This window comes from Lactuca sativa, chromosome 4 (genome assembly GCF_002870075.4).
Source record: "Lactuca sativa cultivar Salinas chromosome 4, Lsat_Salinas_v11, whole genome shotgun sequence".
In the NCBI taxonomy this organism is placed as follows: domain Eukaryota; kingdom Viridiplantae; phylum Streptophyta; class Magnoliopsida; order Asterales; family Asteraceae; genus Lactuca; species Lactuca sativa.
In genome coordinates, this window is record NC_056626.2 from 130,992,333 (window position 1) to 131,013,302 (window position 20,970).

A 20,970-nucleotide genomic window follows, 5' to 3' on the forward strand; every position below is an offset into this window, starting at 1 on the left:
ATACCATCATGTAAACATAAATGAACAAAATGTAACAATATTGAATTTGACAGATGAATAACTATTGATATTCCAACAAATTTCTTGATGATAAAGTTAACCATAAAAAGTACATAAATGAATTTAAATTTGTAAAAATCAGAACTACCCCAAATTCACCATGCTTAAAATCATATCATGTCATGTTTAGCGCTTGAAAACCATTTCACTACTTACCATTCCATCAGCACCAATAAGTGATAACCTATCTTCAAAAACATCTATATATCCAAACGCATCTATGCCAGGCTGGCATTCCAAAGCTGCTTCAAGCACTCGATGATGTACTCCATGAGAGTCAACAGAGTGTCCCCCATGATGATCATGACCACATAAACAAACCTTCACACAATCATACCTATGAATCACATCCATAACTTCCTCATAATTCCACAAAATTGAATCATTCGATGTGGATCCAGGATCTAGGGGAACATGACAGCATACAACAACTTTTTGGTTCGAGTTTTTTGCATCTTGGAGTATGTTGTCTAACCATTTCAACTGTTCTTTCCCAACTCCACCATTGAATTTCACGAATCTTCTTTCAAGATTCACTAACCCATTTGGACTATCTTTGTTGGAATTAGGGTTTTTTTCGTTTAGAAAGTTCAAGGATTGAATTGTGTGAGGGTGATCATGAGGCCAACCGATTGCGCTGATGTCATACCCATCAAGAACAATGAATCTGTATTCTGGGATTGGGGAAAAATCATAGTAAGCATGGGGATGATGACTAGGAATGGACAACAATGGAAGCAACTTGCTGCGAGGAAGATTGTAGAGACAGTGGTTTCCGATTATATGATATGTAGGACCATTGAAGTTTTCAAATTCTTTAATTACTTTACATACAACATCTAGTGATTGGTCTTTGGGACATTTTCCATCAACAATGTCGCCAAGATTTAGTGAGAATTTGATATTTTGGTGATTATTCCATTTCTTTACTGCTCTTTGTAACACGAGAATGCTGTTTCTATAGTATCGAGGTACACCATGGAATGAATACCCATCGGGAATGTCTGCATACTGGACATCTGTGATAACCCCAAATGAGAAAAGAGGTGCTAATCCATTTGGGTGGCCCATTCTTTTGATCAGTATCCTATGAAAAAATCAAGAAGATAATAAATTATGTATGATATGGTTCATGATTGTTGCATCTGATGTCAAAACTCATCAAATGTTTGAATTTGTATCACGAATCAACCTGAAGTTATCACATGGCCAACATGTAAAGTCTTGTATGATCTACAATTGACATGTATTTGTGACACTTACCTTGACTAGATTGGTAGGGCTGACGTATACATGGTAATTTTCTTATGCGTAAAGATGAAAACAATAAAGAATAGCTTATCAAAACAAAGGATTCTGGCAGATAAGGTCCCCATGAGAATCACCTTATCAAGGAATAGTTTCAATTTTTAAGTGGTTTTGACTCTTGAGTAATGCTTTAGGGATAGGATATGCTCCACGAAGCAATTGGGCAGAAGCAGCGTATTTTATATTCACAGAAATTGCCAGAAGCAGATACTTTTTATTCGAGGCAAATTGCCAAAAGTTTCGTATAAAATACCAATCATGTATACGTGTGATTCCGTTAAGAGCATCTACTGTTTCTACATGGTGTACAGCAATAAGCTCGAAACAATTCCCACAATAAATTAGCTTAAAATCGAAGCGTATGTGAGATACGAGCTACTTTAGAAACAATGGCAGCCAACAAATAACATATATAATTGCAGGAACTAATTAACGGCAACTACGATAATCGAGTGGAACCATGAGAAACTTACAATCAAAGTGAGCTCCAAATTGGATCAACAGATAGAGAGAATGCAGGAAAGCGAGAGATCGTGAATCGACTACGAGAATCTTCAACGATGAAATAAAAATTTTGGGAAATGTTCTTCCGATAACAATGGGAAAAAATGAGAATCTAAATGAGTGTTATAGAGAGACCTGTTGCCTTCAAAAGTCAAGAACACGGGGCACGTGACACAAAAAAAAAATTATGTAATTTATAATTTTATTAAAAAAAACCAATAGATTTAATAGATTGCGAAAACTAAGAAAACCCACAACTAGGATGGCAATGGATACTGGTATACCGGGTTTCGTGTTCCCCATCCCCATACCCGACCCCATCCCATCGAGGATTAAAAATCTATCCCCATCCCTATCCCCAATGGGGATCGGGGATCCCCAATGGGTAATCGGGGATTTTTATCCGTTACAAAGTTTTGAACTTTTATGAAAAATAAATCATAATTATATATTAACCAACAAAACAAAAACTAATAGAATTCATATAGAGCACTATAATCAGTGAATGTCTTCAAAAATGAACAATAACATTCAAGCTTACAAATTAAACCATTTTTTTGCAAAAAAAAAGACATAAAAAGTCTTCCCAAATATATATATATATATATATATATATATATATATATATATATATATATATATATATATATATATATATATATATATATATATATATATCGGGTACCCATCGGGACCGGTTTCGGGTACGGGTATGGGTACCCAACAGGTAGAACCATCCCCATACCCATCCCTGTTTTTTGCATTCGGGTAATACCCGTCCCTAGTCAACTCGTGGATTTACCCGGTCAACTCAGGGTAGGGTTTCGGGTACCCATCGGGTACGGGTTTTTTTGTCATCTCTACCCACAACAAATTGAAATTTGGACTTATCCTTTAAAAACAGTTTTTAAAACAATTAAAATAAAAAGTCTACTATTTTAAAAATAATATGCCAAACTTTATATTTTCAAAAGAAATAATAAAAGTTAAATAGTCTTATTTGTGGATGGATCTACCTTTTTCTCTTTGTTTGTGTGGCAACGATTGATTCTTGTAAATTGAAAGTGTATTGTAGTAGTAACTTCCTATTCATTTCGCTTCACAATAGTTATATATATTAGATTACTACGCAACCAGGATATTTTATATGAAAAATAAATAAATGTAACAAAACAAACATTCTAATGAAATAAATTTGATTAAATCCGTAAACCGCCTTTTATTGATATGAGCTAGTCAACATAAAATTATTATCGTACACAGCAGCAGGCAATTTTTCCTAATATTTCCATCCTTCTTCAAGACACTCAAAACATTACATTAACTCTTTCCAATTTTAGCACCACCAAGAATCTGATTGATAAGTTTCTCCGGCAGTCTTTTTGTTGCCTGACAACAAAATTTAATTTATTATTATCAACAACAATTCAATCCACATTCAAACTGCTCTTTGACCATTTGTGCAAATATAGAAAAATTAACCTGATAATGTCTCATATGGAGGATTGGTTCACAACCCACATCTGCAATTAATTTCCCTTTAGGTGTAAGTAAGCTAAATCGCCCAGCTTCATACCCTCTAAGACCTTCTTTGCCAAGTGGCAGCCCATTACACACTTTCACAAGTGACGTAAGGGAGTTCATCTAACATCAACAACAACAACAGTATCACCCGTTAATTAAATTTTCTAAGCCCAAGGGTAAAATGGTCATTTTCCCATACATCATTTATCCACTCAACACTTTGAGAAAAAGGAAACAGACCCTAAGGACTGTTTCCCTTTTGAACTGTGAATGAATGTGCAAGTAAATGACCATTTTACCCTTGTGTGAAGAAGTAGAAGTAGAAGTGATAGATAGATACATCACAAACTGACCTTCATATATGGACACGATGCACAACCACCATGAAGAGAACACCCCTCGCCACTTGCAACACCAGGAATCACAGACAAATCACCCAAATCAGATGAAGTTTGTGAAGAAGTTCTTGTCATTGAATCAGATGAAACAGGAAAAACTATCTCCACACTCACTTTTCCTTCCCTCAAAGAAGAAGATTCTGGAGAGCCTAAGAGTCCACGAACTGCTGCAACAATGGAGGTCAGCATTCCTGATTCTGTTCCTAGTACAAACTGAAGGTGGTCATCCACATTTCTATCAAGAGCCTCTTGCACTCTTGTTTTTATAAAATCAAGTATGTTTTGGGTGGACCCCACCACACCCATTCCTCTTCTCTTAGCTTCCATAGCTAATGAAAACATTTCACCAGGAACCTCAAAATGGGCTGTGAGAAACGCATCACAATACATGTCATTGATCTTTTCCACAACTTCATGACCAAACATGTGATGTACAAGGCATGTTCCATCCTACCACAAAACATTTCATTACTAAAATGAGAAAAAAAAAAAAAGACATAATTTGGTTACAAGAAGAAAACATCTAACTTGATTACCTGAAAATAATGGAGTCGAGGCAACAACGCCTTGATTGAGTTTCTAGTATGATCTGGATGTATTTTGGCTATTTCTTCATCAGTCATCAATGTCATCTGCTTAAATAACTCAACAATGTTTGCACCCATGTAAGAATCAGGTCCATACCACACAATTATGTTTGGTACTTCAGCAAAAGCCTGATAAATAAATATAACCACATTTATAAGATGAAAGATATAATAAATTGGAAAAGTGGTAGTGCCCAAATGAAAATGAGAAAGAACCTGTAAGATAGTTTGCACAACGTTTGAAGAAGTGCATGTAATGGTAGGCACAAGTTCATGTGAATGGGCTTTCGTTTCTAATGAGGTGTTTATGTAGACAACATGTAAAGAAGGTGAAGAAGTAGAAGAAGCTCCAGATAGATAATCCATGTAAGCAGGACTGGATGCAGCTTCAGCCAATGAACACCCAATCTGTTCATCAGACATTCTGTATACACCAACCTGCAATAATCACCATGTAAAGTCGTTATTTACATTAGAATGTTAGATAAAAAAGATGTTTGAAGGTTGATTTTTTTATACCTCTGGAAAACCAGCTTGATCAAGAATTGCTCGGACATTTTCTGACATGAAATCTACACCTAAAACAGCTATGAATTTGCATCCTGCTTTTGCCATAGTAACAGCACTGTCTGCCATAAGCAATGAATCGGATATAGAAATGTGAGGCCAATGCTTCTGTGCAGAAGTTAGAACGCCTTGGACCTCAGGATCCATGTAAAAATGTGCAACAACACCAATTTGCTTTTCCTTCAGCAATTTCGTAAGTTCTTCAACTTTTGCTTCATCTGGGAACAAAAATCTTGCCTGCAATTAGCCAAATATATTAGAGTAAGGATTAGGATTTCAAGAAATGAAAAGAAGTGATATTGTAAGAAGAAATACCAACTATATCCCAACCCGATTCGTTATAACTTGTAAGACGATTCTTTTTCTATTAATGTATAAAACTATCATGCCCCTAAATATAGTATAAGGTCCAAACTTGATTTTCTTCTTATGGTTAGAATCAATCAATCACATCGAGCAAGAAAGTAAGAAACTGAACGAAAACCCTTACCTGCGCTTCAGCAAAACTCCCTTTCGCGCCAATACCTTCCGCCGTGATCACCATAGACGGAAAAGGGTCCCCGATGGGCTTCCCTTCTCGAGCCGCCACCAGACCCTTCGTCCTTTTCTGCATGCTAATCAACACATTATGCCAAGTATTCGCCCTCGAATCAATTTTCCCTCCATGCAAACCAGCAACATTCAGATCCCCCAGATCTTCCGTCTTCAGTCCCAAAACTTCCTCCGGAGTGGCCCCATCGAGCACCGAAATCAAACAGGAGCAGAAACCTTTGGTAATCTCCGAATCACTGTCAGCTAAGAACCTCATCTTTCCATCCGCGTCCATCCTCACATCCAGCCATACCTGCGCCGTACACCCCATCACTCGATTTGCCGGAACTTTCAGCGAGTCGTCGAACTGCGGTAGAAGGTTCGCGTAGTGGAGGAGGCGCTTAACGCGGTCAATTGACTCAGATATGGAATTGAATTCGGATGCAAGGCTGTGAAGCTTCGATATAGCAGAGGCGTGGTGGTCGGATGTGAGGGACGGAGTAATAGCAACAGCCGAGCATGCAAACGTGGATCTAGGGTTTCCAGTAACATGAATCATAGGAGAAGAAGAATTGAGACCAAACTGAACGGTTTTGAAAAAAGTAAAAGAGGGAAGAGGGAATCTAGTTGTAGGCTTAGGATTAATAACTGCGTTATTGAAGCATGCCATGCCGAATGTTGCAGAGTCCATCGCCGGAAAAGTTAAGCGCCGCTGCTGCCTGTGAAGAGAGCGAAGGTGATGGATGTCGTGGAGACTGGAGAGAGCTCGAGAAACCTTGGCTTTAATGAACAGGAGCGATAGGCGATATCAATTATCACAGAGGCAATATATTTTATCTTTGATTACCCGCGAAAATGAAAATTAATTCTATTTTTATTTTAAAATAATTATAATATTTTTCTAAATTTTGTTTTAAGTCTTTCAATATTATTACTTTGGTACCACTTATACAAAAAGAATTGTAATAATTTTCCTAGTAGATATATCTTTGTTTTATATTTTGCTTTAAATCATCCAATATCAAGTTTCAATCAATCAAGATAAATCCGGTGTGTTCTTGGATAATAAGTTAATAACTACGAAATAAAAAGAAGATTTTATAAAAGAAATCACTGGTTATTATGAAATATTTAAGATGTGTTTGATAAAATTAACTGTTAGTTGGAATCTGTAAGTTGTTAAATATGTCAATATGAGAAAAGTCAAAAAGTCCCCTTTTTATATAAGAAAATGCATAATATTTTGCAAAAGAAAATCTAGTGCAAATATCACACACAAAAGACAAAACATCCGAATCTCATTTGATTTCCAATTGAGTTTCGACACTGCTTGAATTTAATCTAAATCTCTTATTAGTAAGCATTAAGAATATATTTATATGGCTTGTGTTACGAATTATATTTTATCACACAGAACTATATATTAATAATGGATCTTTTTTCCTTTGGGTAAGGATGTTATGAGAAGTGGACTAGTCAAGTTCGATGAAGCACTGTAAATCTTCGTTTTGTATTCTCTTATATACATTTCTTACATCTCTTTAATTATATTTGTATATTGTTGAGAATTTATATAAAACTAGTTTGTGGCTATAAATGTCTTCCAAGGTTGCACCTAGATTTTTATTTTCTTTTACATGTTAAATTTTTTCATATAAGACGTAATGAAAATGGGGAAAAGGATAAGGGACGTCTACCATAAACTATAATTTCAATATTATAATATTTTTTCAATGGTTTGATTTTATTAAGATAAACACTCACAAATTCGATAGACGTCGTTTCTATTTTAGTTTATTTGCATGTTTTTCGCTTTGTTGTGCACTGAGGTATTATAACTCTGTTTTAAGTGTAAAAAGGTTAATTTTTGTTGGAACACCATGTTGACATGAGTTGAAGTTTGGTGATTTGCAATCACAAAATTTTGGTTAATAACATTGAGCTTGAGTTGACTTTGATAGATGAATGTTGTAAACAAAGTCGTCCACTTAATCTTAAAATAAAATTGGAATAGAAAAAGCAATAAAGAGGAATATTAGGGTTATGAAGCGCCTTTGCCTTTTGCCATCGAACTTGAGCCGTATAGCTTTGACAACCATAAGAAACGTAGAGGTGGTTTCAAGTGGAAACAAAAAAAAAATCTTAAAAGGTATTTTAAAAAAGAAAATGGATATGAGCGTGAATCTGAAAGGTATGTCTTTGCATAGATTAGGTGGGCAGGTTTAGAACCTTTGCTTTTTCTGGTAGGGACTACTACGAGCAGCCCCAACCCACCATGGAACGAAAGGTCGCCGGACCTTATTAGTTATTCCTCTTCCTACTCATTTACTTTTGAGTTTTGACCAATAACCAACCCAAACCCACCCCGTTACGATAATGATTCTCTATAATAATAATCTTTGAGATATCAAATATTCTCTATTTTAAGATTTAAGATATTAAATATTCCTCATTTTTACCATCATTTCATTTTTATAATTATATTTTTTATGACAAAAGACAAGGCCATCAAATTGTGGAGCATAAGAACCTAAAGAAAACAATTTCCATTACCCACCATCAATAGACAATAGCTAGAGTACAAAACATGAAAACAAGCTTGGTTTCAATCAGATTGAATGATTATCATGAAAACACCATATCATATCATAACACCATACATACCACCTAGGCTAGGAAGAGTTAGTTAGGCCTCTCTTTTCTTTTCTACATTTTGTTTGTTTGTTTGTTTGTACATAAACTTGACTTTCAAGGTGGTCAATGAGATGTGTGACAGCAGAGCAGTAGGAACACAGAACATACCCTTGAGCTTCACGGGTAATAAAAATATCTACAGCAAAAACATCTTTCCTTCCTTCCGTGTGTATATTGACCACCACATATTTTGTTTTCATATTGTTAGTATCGTCTACTGAGATTGTCCCTGGTGAAGAAAGGATGTCTTAATGCTGCACGTGCTGTTACCCTCTCCAAAGGATCATATCTTAATAGCCCTTGCAACAGATGAATCAAATCCCCTGCTGAATGGTCTACATGCTGCATTATCAAATTCTGCACACACAACCAAATTAGAATCCCATTATTCAGTCAAAAAGAGATGACATCATTTTCTATTGTGTATTAGATAGAAGTAGAACAAACCTGGAGCCGAGGTAGCTTCATCACAGCTTTAATACTTTCTCTTGATGTAGCCCCTTCTGGCCAATCTAACCTTCCCTTCCGAACATATTTCTCTGCATGTCGGCTGTTAATTGTACACAAACAAAACAAAACAACTTAGTTAGTTAGTTATAAAAAATAATAATAATAAGTAGAATTATTACACACAAAGAGAGAAAAATGACTAACTCTGCTTTCTTTAACATGTGTGTAGGCAATGGGCCAAGAACCCTCTCCATCATTGCAAGATGTTCCAAGTTTTCATGTGTTTGAAACAATGCTTCCCCCTACATCCAATTCCAAACAAAAACACCATTACAAATCAAGGAGGAGTGGGTTCAGTTGCTTATAATAGATGGAATGGAATCAGTTTTTCCATTCCATCAAATACTACACTAGTTTTACTGTGCTTACCGAGCAAAGTTCCACCAAAATACAACCAACACTCCATATATCACATGGATAACTCCATCCAAGCCCTATATAAATCACAACAAAAGTAAGAACACCACCAAAAAATATATCAAACTAACAACAAAAATAACTACCTAATATAACTTCCGGTGCACGATAGTGACGTGTGGACACTATGTAGCTTTGGTCCTGTCTGTCATATGTTGTACTACCAAAGTCAATCACCTTAATAGCACTCGATTTCGGAACCCTTTTAGAAAAAGAACTATCTTTTGGTGACCTCGATGAACCCTAAAAACAAAAAACAAAATTACAATCACAAACTTTTAAAAAAAAATACACCTTATAACCCCACAAAAGATATAAATATAAATCCTACCTTGTAATCAGGAACTTTCACATACTCTGGAGACACAAGAAGTATGTTTTCAGGCTTCAAATCAGTGTGAATCAGCCTCAAATCATGCATAACTGCAATGGAATCCAACAACACAAAATCAGAAACTTGAAAAAAAAAAAAAAAAAAAAAAAAAACTCAATACACATCCAAGAAAACTTTTGGGACTTTTTAAGCATGCACATTAAGAGGTTCAGAGACAAAAGGAATATTATATAAAAGTGACTAGCTTAAGTGATTTACTACACACATGCAATACATTCCAAGAGTTGTCTGCCAATCTCCCGAACTAGGTCAATGGGAAATGAGCGATAATTGTTTTTGCGTAGAAAATCATATAAGCTTGGTCCAAGCTTCTCAAAAACCTGTTGACACACCATTTAAAAATGCACCCAAAGTTCTTAACCCCATAACCACTTTCTCAATCTGGTGAAACAAATCCACCACATTAATCATATTATCATTCATATACTTACAATACAGATATGGTTACGATAGTCAAACCAGTTCCTTATTTGCACACAACTGCAAAGATTAAAACAAATTTAACAAAAAAAAACACAACACAGCATTCCATTAGACAACAGCCAAAATGGGTTTTGTGTAACTCACCGATTGCCTCCTTTGTCATGTTTACCAAGTTGTTGCAACACATCAATCTCTATCATTGCTGCCTCACGATATTTCTTTATACCACGAACAATTTTTATTGCCACCATTTCCTTTCTTTCCTTATCCCAACATTCCAATACTTGCCCAAATGTACCTGAATTGTACATGTATCAATGAAATTAGTCGATATAATGATACATTACAGACAAGTAGATGTAATTTGTTCATTAAATCCACCCACCTTCTCCCATTTTCCCATGAATCTTATCTGCAAGTCACACAATCAAACAAAGAAAGAAAAGAATTAATCAGTATCAAACAAATATATATCCAAGAAAACAAGTCAACAAACATAAGTTTTATGAGTCTATATAAATAAAGAGTAAAAAACCACTGTTTCCTATTGATTTGTATTCTATTAGCAACTATGCAATCAAGAAAATGAAGTTTCTTTGATGGTGGTGAAGGGTAGTTACATCGGGAAGTTAGATTATCTCCAAGTGCAAACACATAATGACCATCTTTATCATCTTGGCGCCATGGGGGAGAAGCATTTCGAGCCACACGCTTAACAAGGGGAGAACTAATGTGGTCTGATGGTGCTCGCTGAGGTGCAAAGCTTGCAACATTTCCAATCTCTTGTCCACAAAATAATCCTAGCTGAGCCTACACACAGGCATCCATACATGTTCCTTTCAATATGCATAATCATATCCTAACCATTTGATTTTTGATACATCATACCAGCCAATTCATCACAATTTTCAAACATTGTTAATATCATGTCAACGATAACAACACAAACACGATGTTTAGATTCATTAAAAGAAACCGGAAAGATCTTAACAAGTAGTTGTTCCTTTTTAATAGAAGAAACAATCTTCATGAATATTAACACATCAAGAGAGATTTAATCTCTGCGACATATTATTATTCCAAGGTTCTCTCATCAAGAAACCGCTTAAACTATCATCCTATCTGGAAAAGATAATAGGATAACTTTCAACCAATCACACAGAAAAAATAAAGAGAAAACTATATAATAAAAAAAATTACGAAAACAGGAGAACAGACGCATAATCGCAGAGCACATCCAACCCTGATTCACCGAACAGAACCACAGGGAAATCAATAAAAGGCCAAATTACAACCCAAACACCAAAACCACAGAAATCGTGATAGATCTTAAGTATATACATCGAGATTTCTAGCTACATCAGAACATAAAACGATTAGATCGAGCAGAACAGAATTTTTTTTATTCTTACCTTGTAGAATATACTAATTTCAATACGATCTAGCAAAAGAAAGCACTAAAACAACAAAGCCACAAAAATTAGAGAATTCGAAAGAAAATAATAAGATCTATACCTTCGGTGGTGGAGGAACCACATCCCAGCCCAATCTTTGTCGCTTCCTCGGCCTGAGATCCAATTGACCCATGGGAAACTCCGTAACACGCTCCATCTCCATAATCGTATGCGATTCGAAAAGAAACTCGTTGATTGATGATCAGAAAACCGACTATGTATTCAGAGAGACGATCTTGAAGAGATAATACTGTAATCGGGTGAGATCTGTGATGGAAAACCCAACCCTAACGCAACCCTAATATTGACCAAACAATCAAGCGTTGGGCGGTGAACGTGCATCCATCCGTACACGTGTCTTATGTAGTAGACGTTGATAAAGCTTTATTTCCTAAGCCATTGGTGTGTTAACCGTGGTTAGGTTTATGGATCTATTTAAACTACGGTTAGATCAAACTATGGTTTGACAGCCAAATTGGTGTGTTGACCGTAGTTAGGTTCATTGGCGTGTTGACCTTAGTTAGTTAATTGATAAGGCTTTAATGCTTTATTTCCTAACATGTTTTTTCTTTTCTAATAAATTATATAGTTTTGTTCTTGCGGTTGTTATTAATCTGGAGCTTTAGTTTATTTTTTTTTTTAAATTGTAATTATTGTTTTAATGGTTTTAAAATCATTAAAGGACATATTGTGTAAATATAACACCAACTCTAATGGATACATAAAATTAATGTTTTGATATGAAAACGTATTTTAACGGACCATTCTCAACACAAAAATTATATATTGAATGGTGATCTCTATATTTTATTTAATACTATTCGTCACACCAAAAGACTTTTTTTAATTGTTCCATACTATTTTTGTTAGTTTTTATAATTTTATTAATTGCTATAGTTTATATTATAATATTAATTTATGTTTTTTAGTGTGTGGTTGGAATAAAAAAATGTTTTGATGTTATAAATACACAAATTTAATATTTTTTTAGTGGTATGGTTGGAATTGCTCTAAGAAAACTTATCACTTTTTTAAAAATTAAATTAAAATTTTAAATTAATTTTATGGACCAAAATTATAATGTACTTTTTTATTGTAACATGCTTAAATAGTCTTTATAGTTACCTTAATTTATGATTTTAGTCTATAAATGTTTTAACTAAAAGCTCAAATAACTTTTTATAACAACCAACTTCTTAATTATTAGATCTTAAAAGTAACGATTTTTGGTAAAAAAAATCAAAATAATAAAAACAATAAAAGATCAAAAAGTATGTATTCAATAATTCACATATAATTTAAATCGTAATATATAATAGTAAAAATATTTTTAAATAATTTATTTATAACTTCTTTCTTTTAATCATTTAAAACTGTTAAAGTATATAACTTATTTTATTAATCATTTCATATTTTTCCGTTTTATTATAAACAACTAGATAAGAAACCCTGTTTTGCGGGGTTGGATTTGTCAATCAATGGAAGACATCACATCAAAGATGGTGTCATCGTTTATTAGTCGTTCTTGAGGGAGTTTCTTGAGGATTTTGTATTTGTTCTTTTTTGTGCTACTTCTATGAGATATTGAATTTGTGGTAGGTTTTGAAAGTTTGGTTCCTTATGCGTTATGTGTTTGTTATATCTGCACCTGTTCAGATGTAAATAGAGAAAAACTCAATCACGCAAAACCAATATTAGTTTAGCATATTAAAATCTACCCATAATGCCATTAGAATCTAAAAAAGGGGTTTAAAGACCTATAGCTCTGATCCTATTGTAAATTTGTCATCGTCATGTACTTATATTATATCTAGGTGTAGACTGTTGATCTTATATATCTTTAATTCTTTAAAAGACATTTCTAAATTGATAAGAAGAAGTGGCTGAGATACGAGGCTTTTTCCACGTCTATGCAAAAGTATGTGATAGCCTTTAGAGCTAAAGGAAGCACACGAAACAAATAAGTTTAAAACCAAAATGTTTCAATTTAGAGTTTATAGACGTATAAGCATAATCATTAAAGAACATTACCATGAAAAATGAATTAAAAGAACACTATACATGATGAATTTGTGTTATCTTACCGTATCTTTTCAATCTGCAATACAAATCGGTCAAATAAAATTCAATATCAATTATCAAAATAGACAGAGATATGAATTCCAGTTATTCTAGATTAAGTCAAAATGAAACACCATGCAGTCACTACCTGTGTGAATGTACTTCAATCCTCAAAGAAGTTGATAAATAAAGCACTAATAATCTTCATGGGTTAAATCATCATTTGCCTTAATAATATGATGAAGATCAAGTAAATTGGCTTCTTTTGCATCTCATATAAAGATCTAAAGATCTCAAGTCGATATTGCTCTGTTGTTATTTCTCATCCCTCCCGAATCCTCAACCACTTCATTTATGGTAGGAAACATTGGTTAATCATATATTGACCCATGTTGTGGTTTGGGCCCAAAAACTTTCAAAAATGAATAAAAATTAGATAGCCTTTATTGTGTTTATAGAATTATCAATTTGAAAGAACGATCAAATAAATATGACAAGGATCGGTCATTGAAAAGAAATTGTTTTTTTTGGGCGATGACAGAGGGAGTCATGAAACCATGGGGCAAACGACATAACGACATAAGGGGCTTAATACTTAACTTTTTTTCATTAAAAAAAAAAACAAAACTGCAAGGGCTGAATTTGTGTCACAACTAGGAATTTTGATACGCCGTAAACACTTAACCAAGAGTGACATTGTGGTTAAAACTTGAAAGCATGTATTCTGTTAAATCAATGGCAACAAAATTCTTATACAAGCATTCAAATAGTCAGCAAAGATTTGAAACCCTAAAAAAATCTCGATTTAAATTTCATTTTTGGATTAGGATTTTCTTATTGGGCCATCACAAATCTAAATAGCCCTGATGGGCCATAAAAATCATTCCTTGATTTATTTTGGGCCTGAACCCTCTCCAAAGACCAATTGGGCCAAAAATCATCTAATTGGATCATAATATGGGCTTAAGCACAAAAAGGCCCAATCTCTTTTCTTTCTTCTCCCTCTGTCGGCCCAAACCACAAAACATGGGGAGGAAGAGTTGACTTTCCTACATGTCACCTCACAATTGTACATGGGGTATCCATGCACTCTTCTCATACTTCCAATCAACCCATCACTTCACTCTCTCTATCTTCTCCTATCTTTTTCTTCTTTGGTCGAGAACACAAAGGGAAGGACACACACACACAATTCACTCAAACACTCTCAAAGAACACTCTTGCTTCTTCATCAAAAATTTCGAGATTTAAGAGCTTTCAAGAAGGATTTTTCATAAGAGTCGTCATCTTAGGTAAGTTGATGCTTGGATCCATAGTCTAGACTATTTGTTTTATCAAAAATCTCTCCTTAACTCATACAAAATTCGTGATCTTGCATCTTAGAACACATCTAAGCCAAAGATCCTCCAAGAAGCTTGCTAGGCCGAGAATAGCATCAAACTTCTTCCATTATTCTTCAAAACCGAACCCACAAACTCAAGGTGAGTTCATACCTGTTAGGTGCATTTCATGTACCCATTTTGTAGCTTTATTTCATAAAAGTACATTGCATATAGGCTTAAACTCATGCATTTTGCATGTTTTTTGGGATTTTTCATGAGGCAATTTCATTCAAATACTTTTGTGATATTTCAGGGACTTTTGGAGGTAGGATATTATTGGAGGAGGTAAATAAAAGTAGCGGACAAAATTTCAGGACTTACGGAGCACCGAGGAGCAAGATATCAAAGAAATGAAGATTTTGGCTTTATAGAGATTTACACGGTCGTGTAAATGCAATCCTTGCGTTTACGCGGGCCGTGTAAACGTAGATTTCTACGCAGTATATTTTTGCGTTTACGCGGGCCGTGTAAATGACAATGTTAATTTACGCGGGTCGTGTAAACGTAAACGTGGGTTTTAAAGCAGTTTTTTCACCATTCTTAAAAGGGGGCACCAACTTTTTACTCAGGGGGGTCGACTTTTAGAGCAGAGAAGGCGAATTTCTTGAGGATTTTGAAGTTGATTAACACTTGGGAACATTTGATTTCATTTTGTAAGAACTTTAATTTCATTTTCTAGATTTGTGATATTGTTCTAGTCATGAGTGGCTATAACCCTAGATTCTCCAACTTTATGTCTTGAATTCTAGTTGTGATTTCAATCATATGACTTGATGTTTTCTTTCAATTTTCTATCTAGTGAATTTGATTTTGTTTCAATCGAATGTTTGTTTCTAATTGTGATTCTTATTGGCCATTTGAATTAGGGTTAGATCATTCAAGTTATCTAATTGCAAAATCCGTAATTGTTTTGTAAATTGGACTAGGTAACAAGCACTAAACTGATTTCTATTAAATGAATTTAGTGTAAATCTTATTCACACATTCTTATGCTCCCGAGCTTATGAGGAGTATTGAGTGTTGTGGGAACATTCACATAAAGTTTAATGCAATCTTTCAACCTAATTCTAAGAGCTTGTTTAGATTAGATTGGTAAGGTTAGGATTAATCAAAGAGCTTATTTTGGTTAATCAATGTGGTGAATGGGAGATGCTAGATCTTGTTAGCATTTCCATGTACCAGTTTAGATAGAATTGAACAAATATCATTTCATCCTTGGAATCACATTTCTAATTTGTCTTGCATGGAGTTAGAGTCCTTACAAATCTTGAATCTACTTCATTAAATCAATTATTTACTTATTGCTTTATTCTATAGCTTAAATCATTGCTTATAAAATCCCCCATTCTGTGACCATTTTTGTACCTTACGCAAAAAGGTATAAACACTTGTCCCGTGTCTCTGTGGATCGACCCTACTTACCTTGTACTACATTATTAGTGCATAGTAGTAGTGTTTAAGGAGTCATTTGTACCCTTTATTTGTTGGGTTTGACACGCCTAACAAATTGGCACCATTGTCGGGGACACGGTGTTACTAATTGTTTATGCCAAGCATTTTGTGAGCAGGTGCTTTCAAAAAAAAAGTCAGGTAGAAGATAAGTTTTCAATTGAAGAAAGTGGCGAGAAGGTTAATGTGTTGTAAAGGCCCACCTACTTAGAACAAAGCACATTCAGGGGCCAGGTCTAGCCATCAACTTAAAACAAGGTGGTGAATTCAAAGAAGTAAAGATCAAATATCAAAGAAGTGAAGAATTCCAAATAAGCTCTATAGTGGTATCGAAAAAAGTTGTAATTTTCTAGATTATGTATGCTTGGGTTGCTAGACCAAAAATACCTTGACGTTAGGAAGTTTTCTGCGGATGGATTCGGAGGGATTCATAAAATGAGCACTATTCAAAGGAAGTGGGCGAGTGTTTATAAGGATTGTTAGTAATTAGAATTGAGGGGGGTCCTTAGGAAAAATTTTAGACACAAATGCATGCGTTGCGGTCTTGGCATAATGGTTGGAATCCCTGAGTCGGTCTATGGACTCGACGAGTAGCCCCTGTTTTCAGAAACTATATAAGGGACTTTAATTCACGAATTTAGGACCTCTCTCTAGAACCCTTGGGGATAAAATTGAGATTCAAGTTGTTGCTGAAGCTCTGGAACTCGAAGATTAAGTCTAATCATTCGATTTTGGGAAGATCAAGGCAAATCAAGTGTTCTCTTTACTTAATCTTTTGTTTGAACTATGTTTGCATCAATTGATTTTGTTTTTGAGTTGTTTCTTGCTTTAATTATGAGCTAAAAACTCATAAATTCTGTGTATGATAGATGACTTTATGAATATGGTTTGATTTTATGATTGGATTAATTTAATTTTGTGAGTTTTGTTTTGTTAAGCTTGTTAAAGATCCTTATGTGTTAATTACAACTGTTTTCTGTTAATTAACCAGCATATTAAGTTGCATGAACATCTCTTAATTTCTAATATCATATGATTTGTGTGAAAACATTGTTATATGTCTAGGAATAGCGAACGTGAAGCCAGGGTTAACTAGAAAATAGATAAATTAATGTGTGAACTTGTGTGACGAACCAGCAACAAGAGGTTAATTGAATTAGTAATTTGATTAACTACTACAAGTCTTACTTAACCCGAATCAATAAACTATAAAATCTATTAGTTTAATCACTTGATCACTACTTAAATTTATTTGTTTTCTAAGGATTAGTAACAACGAACGTGAACCTAATCACACTAATCGGTAGCCAATGCCAATTAATCCATTGCACTTGTCATAAAATCAACCATAGGAATAGATGATTCAAAACCTAAACATAAGTCTTTTCCATTATTGAATTTAGTTGATTTTCGTCTGCTTAGTTTTTAGTTGCTTAGTTGAGTATTAGTTAAGTACTTAAGTTTCTAGTCTTGCAAAACTAGAGAAAACCCCTTTTCTATTACTTGTTTTATTTAGATAATATTAGCATTTATTTTAATTGTTTACCGTTCCCTGTGTTCGATATCCTACTTGCTTGAACTATATTACTAATCCATAGGTACACTGCCTTTCATGTGTTTATTTTGTGTCTAAGTTAGTAAGATTAAAACTAGTGCATTTTACACACATCAGTTAAATATAAATATGTTGTGTATTTGTTGAAATTTGTTAAACATGAATTTGTTAAGTATTTCTTGTAGCACTTTACCATTAAGGCATTCACATGAATGTGACATCCATCAATTTTATGCCAAATTTAAACTTTTTCAATCATAAATAAAACCCAATAGTATCGTTTACAAAAAAATGTTTTCAATCATTATTCAATCAGAGTGTCCTAAAAGCCATATCATAAGGATGAGGAGCGGTATGGTCACGCCTTCGCCTTGCCATGATCTCCTACAGTACCTGAAATAATAACTACAAACTGTAAGACCGAGTGCTTAGTGAGCTACCCCCAAAATACCAATACCACACTGATAATACAATATCAGTAATAATCAATCAATTGATATGCATATTGGGCCATCGGCCTGACTGGACCGCCCTACAGGGCCTACAGTCCAACTGAATCTATACCAAGCCTTCAGCATGACTAGACCGCTACGTGGGCCTACAGTCTCCCCGGACCGCTCATATGATATGTTGGCCTTCAACACAAAGCAGGACCGCCTTAACCCAACCAACGAGCAAATAATCATGTGCGCATAACTAACGTATACTGGCATATACACACATAAAATATATTTATCTTACTGATCATCAATCATAGCAATCTCTCATAACTAGAGTACCGACCTAGCAGGCCACTAACATACCAATTCCTAAGGATCATAAAAACATAACATACTGTTTATCCTGATTCCGATCTATCAGATCATAATCGCATATATCATATCATAACTGTAACAACCAAAGGGCTGACCTTGGTGCCTTAGACCCTTTTGATATAGTGAGGATAACTCACCTTGCAGACGACGACTCGGTAGATAAACTCCAACTCTCGGATCACTTGCCAAAGACTCCACCACCTATTACCATAATACGAATATACCCATAAGTCCTCAACCTTACAAGGTACTCCATAACCCAACTCGTCAACCCTTGGTCAAAGTCAAAGTCCTCAGTCAAGGTCAAAAGTCCATGTTGACCCTAACTCGTCGAGTACCCTCTGCTACTCACCGAGTTCCTTGAAGTACTTGCCCACTCGCCGAGCCACCAGGATGACTCATCGAGTTCCTTCGGTTTACGAACGAAACCCTACGGCCACTCGTCGAGTTTCCTTCATGCAACTTGATGGATACACATGCATACATAACTTGGGAAAATCTCATATGAATCGCCGAGTTGTTCATACAACTCGTCGAGTCTATGGAAATATCCAACGGACTCGCCGAGTTGTTCTTTCAACTCGTCGAGTTCATACCTATCTTCATATGACTCGCCGAGTCGACCATGCGACTCGCCGAGTCCCTTCAGTCCTTTTTGCCATACAGACTCATTTGAGCCATGCAGCGACTCCAATTTACAGATCCAAACTTCTAAGGCATGCTTTTCACGTAAAGTTGCAAATTTTACGTGCATGCATAGTTGTAAAGGCTCCAAATGTCCAATCCAAGCCCGTAATGGGGTTTCCTACCCAAGGAAGGTTTCATTCATGCCCAAACCAGAAACTTTATGAATCTAGGACCTAAGAAGGGTCCAGATATGAAGTTACAACTTCAGATCTAGCCCATAGTCCACCTTATCAACTCAAAGATCCATAAAAGCCCCAAACCCAACCAAAAAGAGATCTAGAAGGGAAAAGAAGTAAAGGTGACGACTTGATACCTCTGGAAGATGCTAACTGAGGTAGATTCTGATTCCCACATTTTCCTTGCTCCAATTCCCTTGCCTTCCAAGTTCCTTCTCTCCAAAGATCTTCCTCCCAAGCTTAATACACACACAATAGAGCACCACACGAATTAGGATTTCTTAAGAGCTCTTAAGAGTTGTAAAGAGGCCAAAGGAGGCTTAAGCCTCTTTAAATATGGTGTAAAGCCACGAGATTTAGGGTTTCATCTGTCAGCTCCTACTCGTCGAGTCCCTTCATGGACTCGGGGAGTAGGTCACTAAACACGCGATCCCATCCTGCTGCTACTCGACGAGTAGGGCAACCAACTCATCGAGTAGGTCTTAAAACCAAAGAAATTCTTATTTAAATCAATACCTGAGAATCGGGGCGTTACAATGAATCTATAAGTTGTTTGGTTGATTGATAATCATTTTTCAAGCATTTATATTATACTAGGCGTAATCTCGCGCGTTGCACAAGAATGCATTTAAGTGGTTAAAATAATTGTGGGAAAAATAGAAATATGTTGAAGTTTACGTTTTTAGTCATGTTTTGGGCATTAACCGAATTATCAAATAACATAAAATTCCATCAATTTATATTTTGATACTATCTAATATAGTCCATACCTTATAAACTTTACTTTTAGTTTTATAATATCCAATATATATTATAAGTTTTTGTATAACATTAATATAATCTACTTTTCTTATGTCCGATAATATTTTTTTGGATAAAATAAGATATAAGTTGTTTTGAATGAGCTATTAATAAAAAATATTGAACAAATAAACTTTGTATTACATTATTTATATTACACCAAAACATCCAAAGTTTCATATATGAACTTTCAAATATTAAACATTGAAATTGAGAATGAAGTCATACAAAATATATCATTATACATAAATGTCATCAAGAGTTTTAATATAAGTCGATTAGTAAATATGATATTTAATTCTTAATTACATATTTTGCAAGGCGTACGTTTGACTTTATTTTGGTGCGCCGAGAATCATATTCCTTAATTTGTACCTAAAAAATTAAGGTGAATAGGAATATAAAATAGATATTACTAAACACTAATATAAATAATTAAAAATGATATGTGGATCTCCTACCAGCGGTTAAAGACAACATACCTCTCTAGTGGTATCGATTCCTATGTGAAATTGAAGTAGTCATTCTATTCACACCTTGTTTTCTAATTGCATAAACAAATAAACTTTTCACTAAATGCTAATTAAACATAATATAAGTTATAAAACTTTTGAGTGTTAAATCATAATTATGAAAACTTTTGAGTTGTATTAGTTAAAAAAGGAGGTTTCAA

At 34.7% G+C, this 20,970-nt stretch overlaps 3 protein-coding genes across 5 annotated transcripts; all 3 read right to left on the reverse strand.

The window, feature by feature from the left end:
• Positions 1-21: 21 nt before the first annotated feature.
• Positions 22-1,998, reverse strand: LOC111907042 (manganese-dependent ADP-ribose/CDP-alcohol diphosphatase). The gene is made up of 2 exons (XM_023902833.2): positions 1,842-1,998; positions 22-1,147 (listed from the first exon to the last, which is right to left on the reverse strand). The coding sequence occupies exon 2, from the start codon at positions 1,129-1,131 to the stop codon at positions 187-189; it is 945 nt and encodes a 314-aa protein (XP_023758601.1). The 5' UTR covers positions 1,132-1,147; positions 1,842-1,998; the 3' UTR covers positions 22-186.
• A 1,068-nt stretch (positions 1,999-3,066) lies between these two features.
• LOC111907043 (quinolinate synthase, chloroplastic) lies at positions 3,067-6,288 on the reverse strand. The gene is made up of 7 exons (XM_023902834.3): positions 5,439-6,288; positions 4,901-5,185; positions 4,598-4,819; positions 4,331-4,510; positions 3,750-4,244; positions 3,355-3,516; positions 3,067-3,261 (listed from the first exon to the last, which is right to left on the reverse strand). Exons 1-7 carry the CDS (start codon positions 6,168-6,170, stop codon positions 3,193-3,195), a joined length of 2,145 nt encoding a protein of 714 aa, XP_023758602.1. The 5' UTR covers positions 6,171-6,288; the 3' UTR covers positions 3,067-3,192.
• A 1,722-nt stretch (positions 6,289-8,010) lies between these two features.
• On the reverse strand, positions 8,011-11,700 carry LOC111907044 (serine/threonine-protein kinase AFC2). 3 transcript variants are annotated; one of them, XM_023902836.2, is made up of 12 exons: positions 11,433-11,700; positions 10,538-10,727; positions 10,303-10,329; positions 10,062-10,215; positions 9,926-9,974; positions 9,700-9,814; positions 9,432-9,523; positions 9,187-9,343; positions 9,053-9,117; positions 8,828-8,925; positions 8,621-8,723; positions 8,011-8,530 (listed from the first exon to the last, which is right to left on the reverse strand). In XM_023902836.2, the coding sequence occupies exons 1-12, from the start codon at positions 11,532-11,534 to the stop codon at positions 8,378-8,380; spliced, it is 1,305 nt and encodes a 434-aa protein (XP_023758604.1). In that variant the 5' UTR covers positions 11,535-11,700; the 3' UTR covers positions 8,011-8,377. The 3 variants fall into 3 exon arrangements, with proteins under 3 accessions (XP_023758604.1, XP_023758605.1, XP_023758606.1); XM_023902837.3 differs by lacking the exon at positions 10,538-10,727 and having other exon boundaries at positions 11,433-11,698; XM_023902838.2 differs by lacking the exons at positions 9,700-9,814; positions 9,926-9,974; positions 10,303-10,329; positions 10,538-10,727; positions 11,433-11,700 and having other exon boundaries at positions 10,062-10,080.
• Between the last annotated feature and the right edge of the window lie 9,270 nt (positions 11,701-20,970).